The following is a 12,438-nucleotide window of genomic DNA, read 5'->3' as shown; positions in this document are numbered from 1 at the left end:
AGAAGTGTTTTTTTTTACATGCCTCTCAGAAGACAGAGAATATCCAATGAATTCAGAAGAAACTGAACTTTTGTGCCAAAATCTGAATCTATTCTTACACTTAAAATACAAAATTTCATTTAAAAAAGAAAGTATACAAATACTTGCCTACATGAGTTAAATACAAATAAAGACAGAATATATTGTATTTATAATAATCATTACAAATCACAAAATAAAAATTAAAACAGAACTCCATATGTATCATGTGCAAAGCCTGGCCTCTGGTGGTACAGTGAATAAAGCATCAACCTGGAACACTGAGGCCGCCGGTTCAAAACCCTGGGCTTGCCTAGTCAAGGCACTTATGACAAGTAATCAATCAATGAACAAGAAAAAATGAAGCAACCATGAGTTGATATTTCTTGCTCCCTGTCCCCCTCTCTTACCTCTCTGTAAAATCAATAAATAAAATCTTTAAGGTAAAAAAAAAAGGCATGTGCAAAAATTAATACTTTCAAATTAATTTAAGCAAAAAAATGTTTCTTACAACTAAAAATGGCCAGGATATTAAGAAGAATCTATTTTTATATTTTTGATCTCCATATAAATTACACACAGGAAAAGAACCAATTTTAAAATAATTCCATGAGAGAAAAAAATAATCAAGAAATTATGTAGAAATAGAAGAGTTGCTAATGTAGAAAAACATACTTAACTGTTCACTTCAGTAACTATGCCTTGAGGTGTTGTGGTATGGGGGGGGGGGGGGCTAGAGAACACACAGCAAGCTGTTACCAACAGTTATCTTCAGGAGATGGAATTGAAAGCATTTCATTTCTGAATTGTTTCTCGGTGTGTATATACCACTCATACACACATACTTTTTTAAAGCAATGAGCACTATTAAAATAAAAAATATATATGGTTCTGACCAGTTGGCTCAGTGGTAGAATGTCAGCCTGACGTGTGGAAGTCCCGGGTTCGATTTCCAGACAGGACACACAGCAGAAGCGTCCATCTGCTTCTCCACCCCTCCCCCTCTCCTTCCTCTCTGTCTCTCTCTTCCCCTCCTGCAGCCAAGGCTCCACTGGAGCAAAGTTGGCCTTGGCACTGAGGACAGCTCCACAGCCTTAGCCTGAGGTGCTAGAATGGCTCCGGCTACAACAGAGCAACACCTAGATAGGCAGAGCATCACCCCCTGGTGGGCGTGCCGGGTGGATCCTGGTCGGGCGCATGCAGGAGTCTGTCTGACTGCCTCCCTGCTTCTAACTTGGGGAAAATACAAAAAAAATCTGTGGGGGGGGGTTAAGTTCTGGAAAACAAATCAGAGGTTTCCATTCACTACTCACAGTTCTTTCTCTTGGAACTGTATTAAGACAAAAATTACAACCCTTTTCCTTCCATAAAAATAATGATGAGCCTGACCACATGGTGGCACAGTGGACAGAGCGTCAGACTGGGAAGTGGAGGACCCAGGTTCGAATCCCCAAGGTTGCCAGCTTGAGCGTGGGCTCATCTGGTTTGATGGCTTGAGCAAGGGGTCACTCGCTCTGCTATAGCCCCTGGTCAAGGCACATATGAGAACGCAATCAGTGAACAACTAGGGTGCCACAACGAAGAACTGATGCTTCTCATCTCTTTCCCTTCCTGTCTGTCCCTATCTGTCCTTCTCTCTGTCTCTGTCACAAAAAAATAAAATAAAAAAAATAATGATGAGCTGCTTCTAAATGAAAGATAAAGGTCCAGTTCTACTGTTTTATAGAATACTTTCATGAAATTAGTTTAAGTTTCTAGACATTTTGATATCCTCCTTTTCCAGATACGGTATGGAAACACCCTTTCAGATAGCAGTTTCCCTTACAAACATAAATGTCCTTTTACAAAGGGTAGCTTCTTCTTGGTTTTCAGAGTTTTCCCTATGTCTGTCATTTCTTAAAATTAACCAGCCTCAAATAATAAGTATCTCAAAGAGGCATATTTTGGGGTTGGCAAACTCTGCTCCCCTTCAAATGTCTAAAACACATTTATTATAAAATTAGCATATCCGAAACTAACTCCTGAACTGCCCCCAGAAACCTGCTTCATCTACCACTCTTTTTTTCTTAAGTGAGAAGCAGAGAGGCAGAGAGACAGACTCCCACATGTGCCCCGACTGGGATCCACTCTGCAAGCCCCTACTGGGCGACGCTCTGCTCATCCGGAGCTGTTGCTCTGTAGCTCAGCAACCAAGCTATTCTACCACCTGAGCTGAGGCTATGGCAGGGGTCCCCAAACTACGGCCGCATGCGGCCCCCTGAGGCCATTTATCCGGCCCCACTGCACTTCCGGAAGGGGCACCTCTTTCATTGGTGGTCAGTGTTCTGAGAGTAACTGAACGAGGTACTGCGCAAAGGATTATGTGGCTGCACAATGGAAGACGTCCAAAAGCAGGCCCATAGTTCCCATTGAAATACTGGTCAGTTTGTTGATTTAAATTTACTTGTACTTTATTTTAAATATTGTATTTGTTCCCGTTTTGTTTTTTTACTTTAAACTAAGATATGTGCAGTGTGCATAGGGATTTGTTCATAGTTTATTTTATAGTCCAGCCCTCCAATGGCCTGAGGGACAGTGAACTGGCCCCCTGTGTAAAAAGTTTGGGGACCCCTGGGCTATGGAGCTATTGTCAGTGCCCAGGGCCAACTTGCTCCAACTGAGCCATGGCTGCAGGAGTGGGGAAGAGAGACAGAGAAGAGAAGGGGGAGGGGAGTAAGAAGCAGATAGTCACTTCTCCTGTGTGCCCTGACCAAGAATCGAACCTGGGACGTCCATACACCAGCCAAAGGCTATACCACTGAGCAACTGGCCAGGGCCCACTTTCTCCATCTCAGAGTCATCTTGACTGTTTTCTCCAACAGTCCATACAGAAGTTATCGGCAATTCTTGGCTCTAGTTTCAAAAACTCCCCAGACTTCAGAGAGCATATAAGATCTTGCTCCCTAGCATATGTGGTCAGTTTGGCTCAAATAAACTCTTATTAAAATTCTAAAAAAAAAGAAAAAGAAAAAAGAAGTAGAAGAAAAGAATAGGCCTGACCTGTGGTGGCGCAGTGGATAAAGTGTCGACCTGGAAATGCTGAGGTCGCCAGTTCGAAACCCTGGGCTTGCCTGGTCAAGGCACATACGGGAGTTGATGCTTCCAGCTCCTCCCCCCTTCTCTCTCTCTCTCTCTCTCTCTCTCTCTCTCCTCTCTCTGTCTCTCTCTCTCCTCTCTAAAAATGAATAAATAAAATTTTAAAAATTAAAAAAAAAAAGAATAAAGAAACTCCCAGACTTTAAATGCTTCTCATCACCTTTGCTCCTGCACCTCTGGCCCAAGTCAGCAACACCTCTCCTCGGCTGGACAAATGCAATAGTCTCTCAGATGGTCTCTCTGCTTCTATTCTTGCCCACTTACAGTCTATTCTCAACAAAGCACACACAATGGTTCTTTAAAGCATAACTCAGACCACATCATTCCTCTGCTCAAAACCCTGAAGTGATTCCGTATTCCACTCAGAGTGAAAGCCTTTACAATGGCCTACAAGACCACCGACCTGGCCCTGTGTTACCTTTCGGACTTCACCTCAGCTCCTCTCCCTCGCTTGCCCCACCCTAACCACACTGCTTCCTTGCAGTTCCTAGGACATGCCACTGCCTTAAAACGTTTGTCCCAGCTGTTCCCTCTGCATAGATCATTCTCCCCCAATATCCACAAAGCTAACTCCCTCATCTCTTTCATGTCTCTACATGTCATCTTCACTACAGATTACCTTGACGACCTATTTAAAATTGCAACCAATCCTAACATCTCACCAGTACTCCCCAAATCCATGCTCTGTTCTTTTCCTTTTTTCCATAGCACTGTCATCTCCTAGCATGATATATTTTATTCACTGTATTTTTATAGGGTTTTTGTTTTCTCCCTCTAGAATGTAAGCTCAATTAGGGCATGGTTCCTTGTGGTTTCTCCTCTATTATTTCCCAAATGCCTAGAACAGTTCCTGGGACATAGTAGGTAATCAATGAGTGTTTCTTCAACAAATGAATGAATCTTAGCAGACACAAAAGGAGCTACATAATGCTATACAGTATCCCCCAACTTCAGTCCTATGACTACTACTAACAGGAAGGCAGGACCAAGAGGTACAAATTATCTAGGCCAAAGAGCAAGAGGGAATGGGTATTTTTTTTTTTTTTTTTTTTTTTTTTTTTCTGAAGCTGGAAACAGGGAGAGACAGTCAGACAGACTCCCGCATGCGCCCGACTGGGATCCACCCGGCACGCCCACCAGGGCGACGCTCTGCCCACCAGGGGGCGATGCTCTGCCCATCCTGGGCGTCGCCATATTGCGACCAGAGCTACTCTAGCGCCTGGGGCAGAGGCCACAGAGCCATCCCCAGCGCCTGGGCCATCTTTGCTCCAATGGAGCCTCGGCTGCGGGAGGGGAAGAGAGAGACAGAGAGGAAAGCGCGGCGGAGGGGTGGAGAAGCAAATGGGCGCTTCTCCTGTGTGCCCTGGCCGGGAATCGAACCCGGGTCCTCCGCACGCTAGGCCGACGCTCTACCGCTGAGCCAACCGGCCAGGGCGGGAATGGGTATTTAAAGGTCTTTCTGTTATCAGCTTTCTGAGCCACACTTCAGTCTATCCTTAGCAATTACCATATGCTCTCACTATTAATGAGTAGTTGGCATTCAGAACTTAAAATTAACTATAAAATACTTTCTATGATTATAAAATACACTGCTTCTACAAAATAAGTCCAACCTAAAAATCTACTGTTCTTAAACATTAATCTACCAAGACCAATAAAGTCATGGTGCTCTGAGGTAGAGAATATATTTAGCAGATGATTTTTAAAAAATGAAAATGTTATTAGGACTATCTCTCAGGTATCAGGTTATAAGCATAACCTAACAATGTGAGGTCATCTACCAGATGAATAATATTGAAGAATGCAGGTCAGCTACTGGGTAAAATCCAGGTGCTGCTCAAACTATTCAAAGACAATAGTACATGACACTACTCACTTCCTGAGCCTTGGATCTATTTTATGGCTTTGTAAATAGTTGCCAAATTATACCCCAGATAGTAAAGGTTTCATTACTGTACGACTTCATGACCAATGCCAAACCTTAGCCAGCACTAAGAAATGAAACTATATAGCCTGACCAGGCGGTGGCGCAGTGGATAGAGCGTTGGACTGGGATGTGGAGGACCCAGGTTCGAGACCCCGAGGTCGCCAGCTTGACCGCGGGCTCATTTGGCTCGAGCAAGGGGTCACTCGGTCTGCTGTAGCCCCCGTGGTCAAGGCACGTATGAGAAATCAGTCAATGAACAACTAAGGAACCGCAACGAAGAATTGATGTTTCTCATCTCTCTCCCTTCCTGTCTGTCTGTCCCTATCTGTCCCTCTCTCTGTCTCTGCCAAAAAGAAAAAAAAAAAAGAAAAAAAATATAAAAAAAAAAAAAAAAAAAAAAAAAAAGAAATGAAACTATTTACTCTAAAAGAATTAATTTTCTAGATTGACAAGCATGAGGGCTTTGCTGGTATTATATAGACTTTTTGACTTGCTTTCTCATACTGCTCAGGAAATTTACCAAAGTAAATTCTTCTGAGAGACAAAGCTTGGAAATATTCTTCAATACTGATATTTATTTCCATCATCCAACAAATACTATCAGTTTACAAGCGCTGTAAAGGGACTAGGAACAAGACAGACAAGACAGGTCCCTCCCTCACTGAGTTCACAGGGCAGACCTGAGGCTGAGGAGAAAAAAGAAGCCAATCTTTGAGGGCCCTGAGTCCATCCTAAGGACTTCATTGACTCTAGCCTTGAGACTGGGCTATGGAAAACCTTTGATAGGTTTTGAGGAGAGTAATCAGTTTTCTGTTCTTACCATATCAATCAATCCAACTTTAGTTTAGAGAATGGGGAACAAGAATGAACTTGGAGAGGCCAGCTAGCTAAAAATCTTCCTTATAGGATGGTGGTGGTAGTTAGGACGGAAAGAAATAGGCAGAACTGGGAGAATATTTTAAAAATACAATTAGTAAGACTTAGTGACTGATTATATTTAGAGGGTGAGAAGAAGTATATGTCAAGAATTTCTGGTTTGATAAATTCCTCTGGAATAAAAGCCTTTTCATAAATTTTAACAGAGAAAAAATAAATTAACATATGCTTGTGTAGGGAAGTTGCCTGAAATGTGTCAATAAAATGAGTGATTGTTTTTTCATGATGAATTTAAAAGTTTAAGATTTTGAATTTATTTTAGAAACTGTTTTAAACAAAATAACTTGACAGAGAATCCTCTTAACTGACCATTTTTAATTTTTAATAACATTCCATCTATAGACAGACACACATAGATATATGAAGTAATTATTAGAGAACTGGATTGAGAATTCAGATTTTTGGCTTTGAGTTTTTCACTAAATGCATGCCTTTCGGCTTATCATTTAATTTCTCTAGGCCAGCGGTTCTCAACCTGTGGGTGATCCACAGGTTGAGAACCACTGCGCTAGGCTTTAGTTTCATCATTCATTTGAAAAAATATATAGGTTAAGAATTAAGTCTCTGTTGTCTACAAGCTGATATTTGCATGTTGAGCAATACTGTATTCTAGGATCAGGGACCTTATGCATTGGCTAACCAATGGCTTTTTCTTTTACTCCTCTGTTTTGCTAGTTCTTGCCCACTTAAATGCAAAAAAGTATTTCTCTTAAAAATCTGACATTTCTGAAATTAGGTAACAAAATGGCTTTCTCCCCAAAGAATAACTCCTCACAGACCTAGGTGCACTAATGGGCATAACTCCTCTAGAGCCTTTTTAAAAAGGCACCATAATGAAAGAGATTTCACTAAGTCACTTACCGCTTGTTAAATAAAAAACCTTCGCCCTGACCAGGTGGTGGCGCAGTGGATAAAGCGTCAGACTGGGATGCGGAAGACCCAGGTTCGAGACCCCAAGGTCGCCAGCTTGAGCGAGGGTTCCTCTGGTTTGAGCAAAAGCTCACCAGCTTGAGCCGAACGTCACTGGCTCGAGCAAGGGGTTACTCGGTCTGCTGAAGGCCCCCGGTCGAGGCACGTATGAGAAAGCAATCAATGAACAACTAAGGTGTTGCAATGCACAAGGAAAAACTAATGATTGATGCTTCTCATCTCTCCGATCCTGTCTGTCTGTCCCTGTCTATCCCTCTCTCTGACTCTCTGTCTCTGTAAAATAAATAAATAACCTTTGAACATTCATCTCTTGTTCAAGCGTTGTTCCCACAAGAAAATCAGATTTTGATTTCAATCTTAAGTTACACCTGCTCTAGAACACCACTTATTTGTAGAAATGGAGAATTCCTGTACTTCTAATAGCATCCTCATATTTTCCTTAATGTAAATTCAGTTTCAGGTAATCCAAAATTATCTAGCTCCAGCCATCCCAGGGTAGCACTTAATCTGTTCACTGTAAAATAAATGTTACTTCAGAAAATACATAGGAACAAAATGAAAACCCGAACTGCACATAAAAACAAATCAACCCAAAAAACACACCAATACCACATGTCAATCTAATACATGAAACCCAGAAAATTCAAATCCATCCCTACTGTGTGAGTCTCACCCCGGTTTAACTTCTGGACATTCGTGCCCCCATCTTAAACAACCAGGATAATAAGAAATAAAGAACACCACCATCACCATGACCTTGAATCTTAAAAGTGAAGAGGCCCATCACTACAGTCTACTTTTCTGTCCGTCGTGATCCATAAAGCTCTGCCAAAGGATACATTCCCCGCGTGGAGAAGTTCCTTCCCACTTCATGCATGAGAGGGGCTGAAAGTGTTCCCAGGTTATAATGGAGAAGAGACAGTCTAAATGAGGCTGGGACAAGAAGGGCTGCTCCACGACAGGAATGCAGATCCAGATGCGGAAAGCCAAGAAGGGAAGAGCCCAGCGAGATCAAAGAAAGTGAAAGAAAGCTGGGCTCCTGACAAAGTCTAGCAAAGGAATGTGGAGGAGGAATAGAGGAATAGGATGGAATCTATGGGTGGTGGAATCAATTACGGGGAGGTGGGGGCAGAGGATGCGCAGAGCTGATGGGTAAATCTGACCCAAGAGGCCCAAGACAGCAAGAGGGAGACAGAGAACACCTGTCAGGGCCACGGAGGGTAGGAAGTGGGGACAGAATGGGTGAGGAGGGTCGTGCTCACCTTGGTTTTAGTCCGGCTGGCCTTGGCCTTGGCCCGGCGTGAGGGTCTCACGGCCTCAGCCATAGACCCTACGGCGTCGGTGTCGCCGTTTGTTTTTGTCAAACCCCTGCGCTTCCCACAACCGGCCCTGTCCCGCCCCAGACTGTCACATGATCAAATCTCCACCACTCCCGGAGAAGGGGAGACAACTTGGAGCCAGTACGGGCTGCAGCATAGGACAAACTACTCCTAGAGTCCTTTTTACTGGAGGATAATGGCCCCGCCCCCTTCGTCCAGGCCCCGCCCCCTGGCTCCGGTGCTCGGGGTCTCCAGTCTGTCCCGTGCGCCAATTCCACTGTATTGGGCTAGCGGGGCGAGAATTGCTGGACTGACACGTCGGGCCAGTTTTCCAGCTCAGCGCCGCAGTCATTTTGGACCCCGGAGCAGTGGCTCATCTCAACCACACTGGCTTAAGTAAGGAGTCCAGGGAGAAGTGCTTGTCAATCTTGCTCTGTACCTGCGATTATCAACCAGTGTGCCACAAGAATTTTGAAAACATGCAACACCTGACTCTTTAGTCAGGGGCACTGACCTCTTTTCCCTTAGATTGTCAAAGAAAAACGTGACAATAGCCAATACAACAAGAGTTATCCGGTGTGAATGAATCAAAATAGGCTCGTTTGGTGAATCTTCACCCTCACGTTTTCTGGGTAACCACACTTGGATGTGGTGGGGGACATTCCTTATTCCTTGGGCCCAGACAACTTTGTTGAACCTAGTGTCAGTGTGTACATCTGAAGTTCCCATATCCTTCATGGCAAATTCCCAGGTCTCCTTCTGTGCCCAAGGGTCACGCCTCTTGAACACACTCCATGAATATGCTTGTGAATGTTGATGCTGTGTTCTCTAGCCACTACCTTGTTGAAAACGGAATGACCCTTCTCGCTACCTTTCCTGGAAACCATTAGGCATGGCCCAAGTTGGAGAGATCTCTCTTTTTTTTTAAGATTTTTTTATTTATTGATTTTAGAAAGAGGAGAGAGAAAGGCCAGGGTCGGGGGTAGGGGGAAGGGAGCATCAAATCGTAGTTGCCTTGACTGGACAACCCCAGGGCTTTCCAACCAATGACCTCAGGGTTCCAAGTCGAGGTTTTATTTGCCAACATGGGTCAGATGGAAAGCTCTCATTTTTAATTTTTGTAAATATTTACCAGATTTTCCCTCCAATGGATTATATTAATTTTTACTGCAATTTTCATATTTTAAAATAATTTTTAATCTCAGAAAAATCCCAATCAATTAAAAACAAAAACCAAGCACTCATAAAGGGACTAGAATTCACATATATTATGGCATCCCAAAATGTAATATGACCATGATTCCTAAGTCAGCCAGCATCTGGAACAGAGCCTGTCATAAAGGGTTCAGTGAGAGCTGCTGAACTCAAGAAAGAACCCTATGGACCTTTCTTAAACTTGCTCACAAAATTAGATTCCAGAATCTCTGTTGCCATCTGGTGGCAACTGCCCATTGGTGAAACCTGTGACACGATTTCCAAGAAGTCATTCAACCTAGTTAATTATAATACTTCCCATATGATGCATCATTTTATCATTCATGATTACTGGATGCATTTTTAAAAATATTTTTAAAAACTATTTTTAAAAATCATGTTGCTTCTAAATTATTTTACTTTCTTGAGACAATTAGCTGACCGTACAAGTAATTACCAAAAATATCCAGCCTACATTTTTTAAAAGACTCTTGTACAGAGGCAAGCTCTTCTGTTAATAGACTGTGGCTTCCATAAGAAGAAAACCATAAGACTGTCCTTTTCCTATTATTTTCTTTTCCATAATCTTACCCACTAAAAAAAAAACATTTCAATGGGTCATAAAAACAGTTATTTGCACCCCCAAAGCATCAGATACTGCTTGTGTCCCACTTGTATACTCTGGGCATTCCTGAGCCTACAGACCCAAATTGCAACATCTCAGAGCCTCCAAGCTCTTTTTGGTCACATATAGGACAGACTGAAAGTGCTAGGGAAATAATGCACTACCCTGAACTGAAAGCAACCTTCAACCAGGGACAGCTGGGAGTTGGCATGTAAATAGTTAGAGGTTGGATTTTAGCCTCAAAAATTTAAACGTTGAAGTGCTAACATTCAGTACTTCAGAATGTGACTTTATTTGGAAACAGGGTGTTTACAGGGGTAATCAAATCAAAATGAGGTCATAAGGGTGGGCCCTCATCCAGTACAGCTGGTGACCTTATAAAAAGTGGGAGATTTGGACACAGAAACATACACAGAGGAAAGACAGCCATCCACAAGGCAAGGAGAACAGATCCCTCCTTCAGAGCCCTGGGAAGGAACCAATCCTGCCGATACCTTGATCTTAGAATTCACAACTGTGAGGCAATAAACTTTATCATTTAAGCCACCCAATTTGTGGTATGTTACTACAGCAGCTTTAGAAAACTAATACAGATACCCAGCTCCCTTGCCCTCTGGGTGGAAGAGCTCTGAGATGTGTGTTCTGTGCTATTTCCCAGAATCCCCAGTGGGGATCTGCTCGGTTCCAACAGTTGCAATTGTCTATTCACTTCCTTCACTTTCCTTCTTCTATTACCATTTTAATATTGGTGTCCACTGGGCTCACCTCTTAAATAAGCAACTTGATCTCAAACCCATGTCTCTGGGCCCCCTTCTGGGGTAACCCCAAAACTAAGAGTCAGTCTTAGAAATGGTCCCCAGATGTCAGGATGGGATACTGGAATTATATCCATTCCCAGTGAGATGGTAAGAAGTGTCCCACTGTTTATGGGAGTAGAAGGGTCAGAAACTCTGAGCTAAAAGCATCACAATTATTAGAGGCCTCATCTGTGGTGAATAACAGTAAGATTCAGGGGGAAGGGCTTTTTCAACATCACTAGCATTTGAGAGGTGTGATGTCAATAATTGATTGTTATCAACTGCTCTTGGTGCCCTGAAGAAAAGTACAAGTTCATATCACTAGGGACTAATAAGAAAAGCCAGAAAGCCTCTCTGGCCTCATTTAAAAAGAGATTCATTTTATAAAATTATAAAGGGAATATAAACATGAAATAATGTTGCTACTAAAATCTTTTTGCTTTCTTTAGACAGCTGAGTCAAGCCAGCACATCAGCAATCCACCATACAATGCAAATGGGACATTCTGGATTGGGTGGGGCAAAGCCAGAAAGCCAGATTTATCATACAGATGCAAACACCTCCATCACCTTCCTCTCTTGCTTTTATGTCTCTCCTTCAGCTCATACCTGTGGCCTAGTAGGAAGTTTCCTTCAACCCAACAGATCAAGAAGAGCAAACAAACTCAGGCCCAGTTCAAAGATAGGTCAGCTCTGTGTGTTAATTGTTGTCAGTCTGTATGTGCACTGCTGCCACACTACAGCCCCGTTCAGGAGTGTCTGTGAAAAATAGTGGTGAAGAGAAGTACTCTCAGTGGGCAGTGCGTCAAGTAATATGGCTGGCCATCAACTTGGTATGAAGGGAGTAGCCCAAGGTTAATGTATGCAAACTCCTGGGCAGTGGTCTATGACTTGAGTGGTTGATCAGTAAACAAAATGAGAGGAGTGAAGACAAAGGAATAGGCATAAAAGGTGCAGACTTTTGTGTCTTATATTAGTGCCCACAAGAAGGTATCTTTCAAAGGGAGGACCGAACAACCAGGTGAGGAGGATGGTTCATCCTAGGGTCCAGCCAGCCTCTGTGCTTGGCTACCCCAGTGCTTCCTCATTGAGTTCATGAACAGAGTAGCCATGGTGGCAGGGATGAAAATGTTCTAGGGACTCCCACTCACCAGGTCTGATCTAGTGGCTACTGCTGGATGTCTGATCAATTAGCCCCAGAGGCTGAAGCTGAGCCCTAAATATCCCTTCTGTAAGACCAACCAGCCCCTTGGTGGCAAATGATTTCATCAAACTCATTCTACTCTGAAAGGGGCAGAGATTCATCAACTTGGGAATCATCTCAAGAATAGATTCTCTTTGGCCAGCAGCTATCCAAAGGCTACTACTGTGTCTGATATATCGATATGAAATTTCAAATAACATTACCTTAGACTAGTGTTTATCAAATTTGCATTACTACTTCCCTAAGGAGCCTTTTTAGACATTTTCCTAATTGCCACTCCCACAAAATTTTAATACCACAGGTATATTTTGTTTGTGTGCTCTCCGTATGTCTGTGCTTTATACACAAGAAGAA

At 42.9% G+C, this 12,438-nt stretch overlaps 1 protein-coding gene across 2 annotated transcripts in view; it reads right to left on the bottom strand.

Annotated features, from left to right (window-relative positions):
* EPG5 (ectopic P-granules 5 autophagy tethering factor) overlaps nt 1-8,330 on the bottom strand; it is a 108,712-nt gene extending 100,382 nt beyond the window's left edge. For both annotated transcript variants that reach the window (XM_066352816.1, XM_066352817.1), the window contains exon 1: nt 8,209-8,330. In XM_066352816.1, coding sequence (XP_066208913.1) covers nt 8,209-8,271 — 63 coding nt within the window. In that variant the 5' untranslated portion in view covers nt 8,272-8,330. The remainder of the gene's footprint in view (nt 1-8,208) is intronic.
* Nucleotides 8,331-12,438: the final 4,108 nt, after the last annotated feature.

Source organism: Saccopteryx leptura, chromosome 11 (assembly GCF_036850995.1).
Source record: "Saccopteryx leptura isolate mSacLep1 chromosome 11, mSacLep1_pri_phased_curated, whole genome shotgun sequence".
NCBI classification, from domain to species: domain Eukaryota; kingdom Metazoa; phylum Chordata; class Mammalia; order Chiroptera; family Emballonuridae; genus Saccopteryx; species Saccopteryx leptura.
This window is presented reverse-complemented; position numbering and strand designations above follow the sequence as displayed.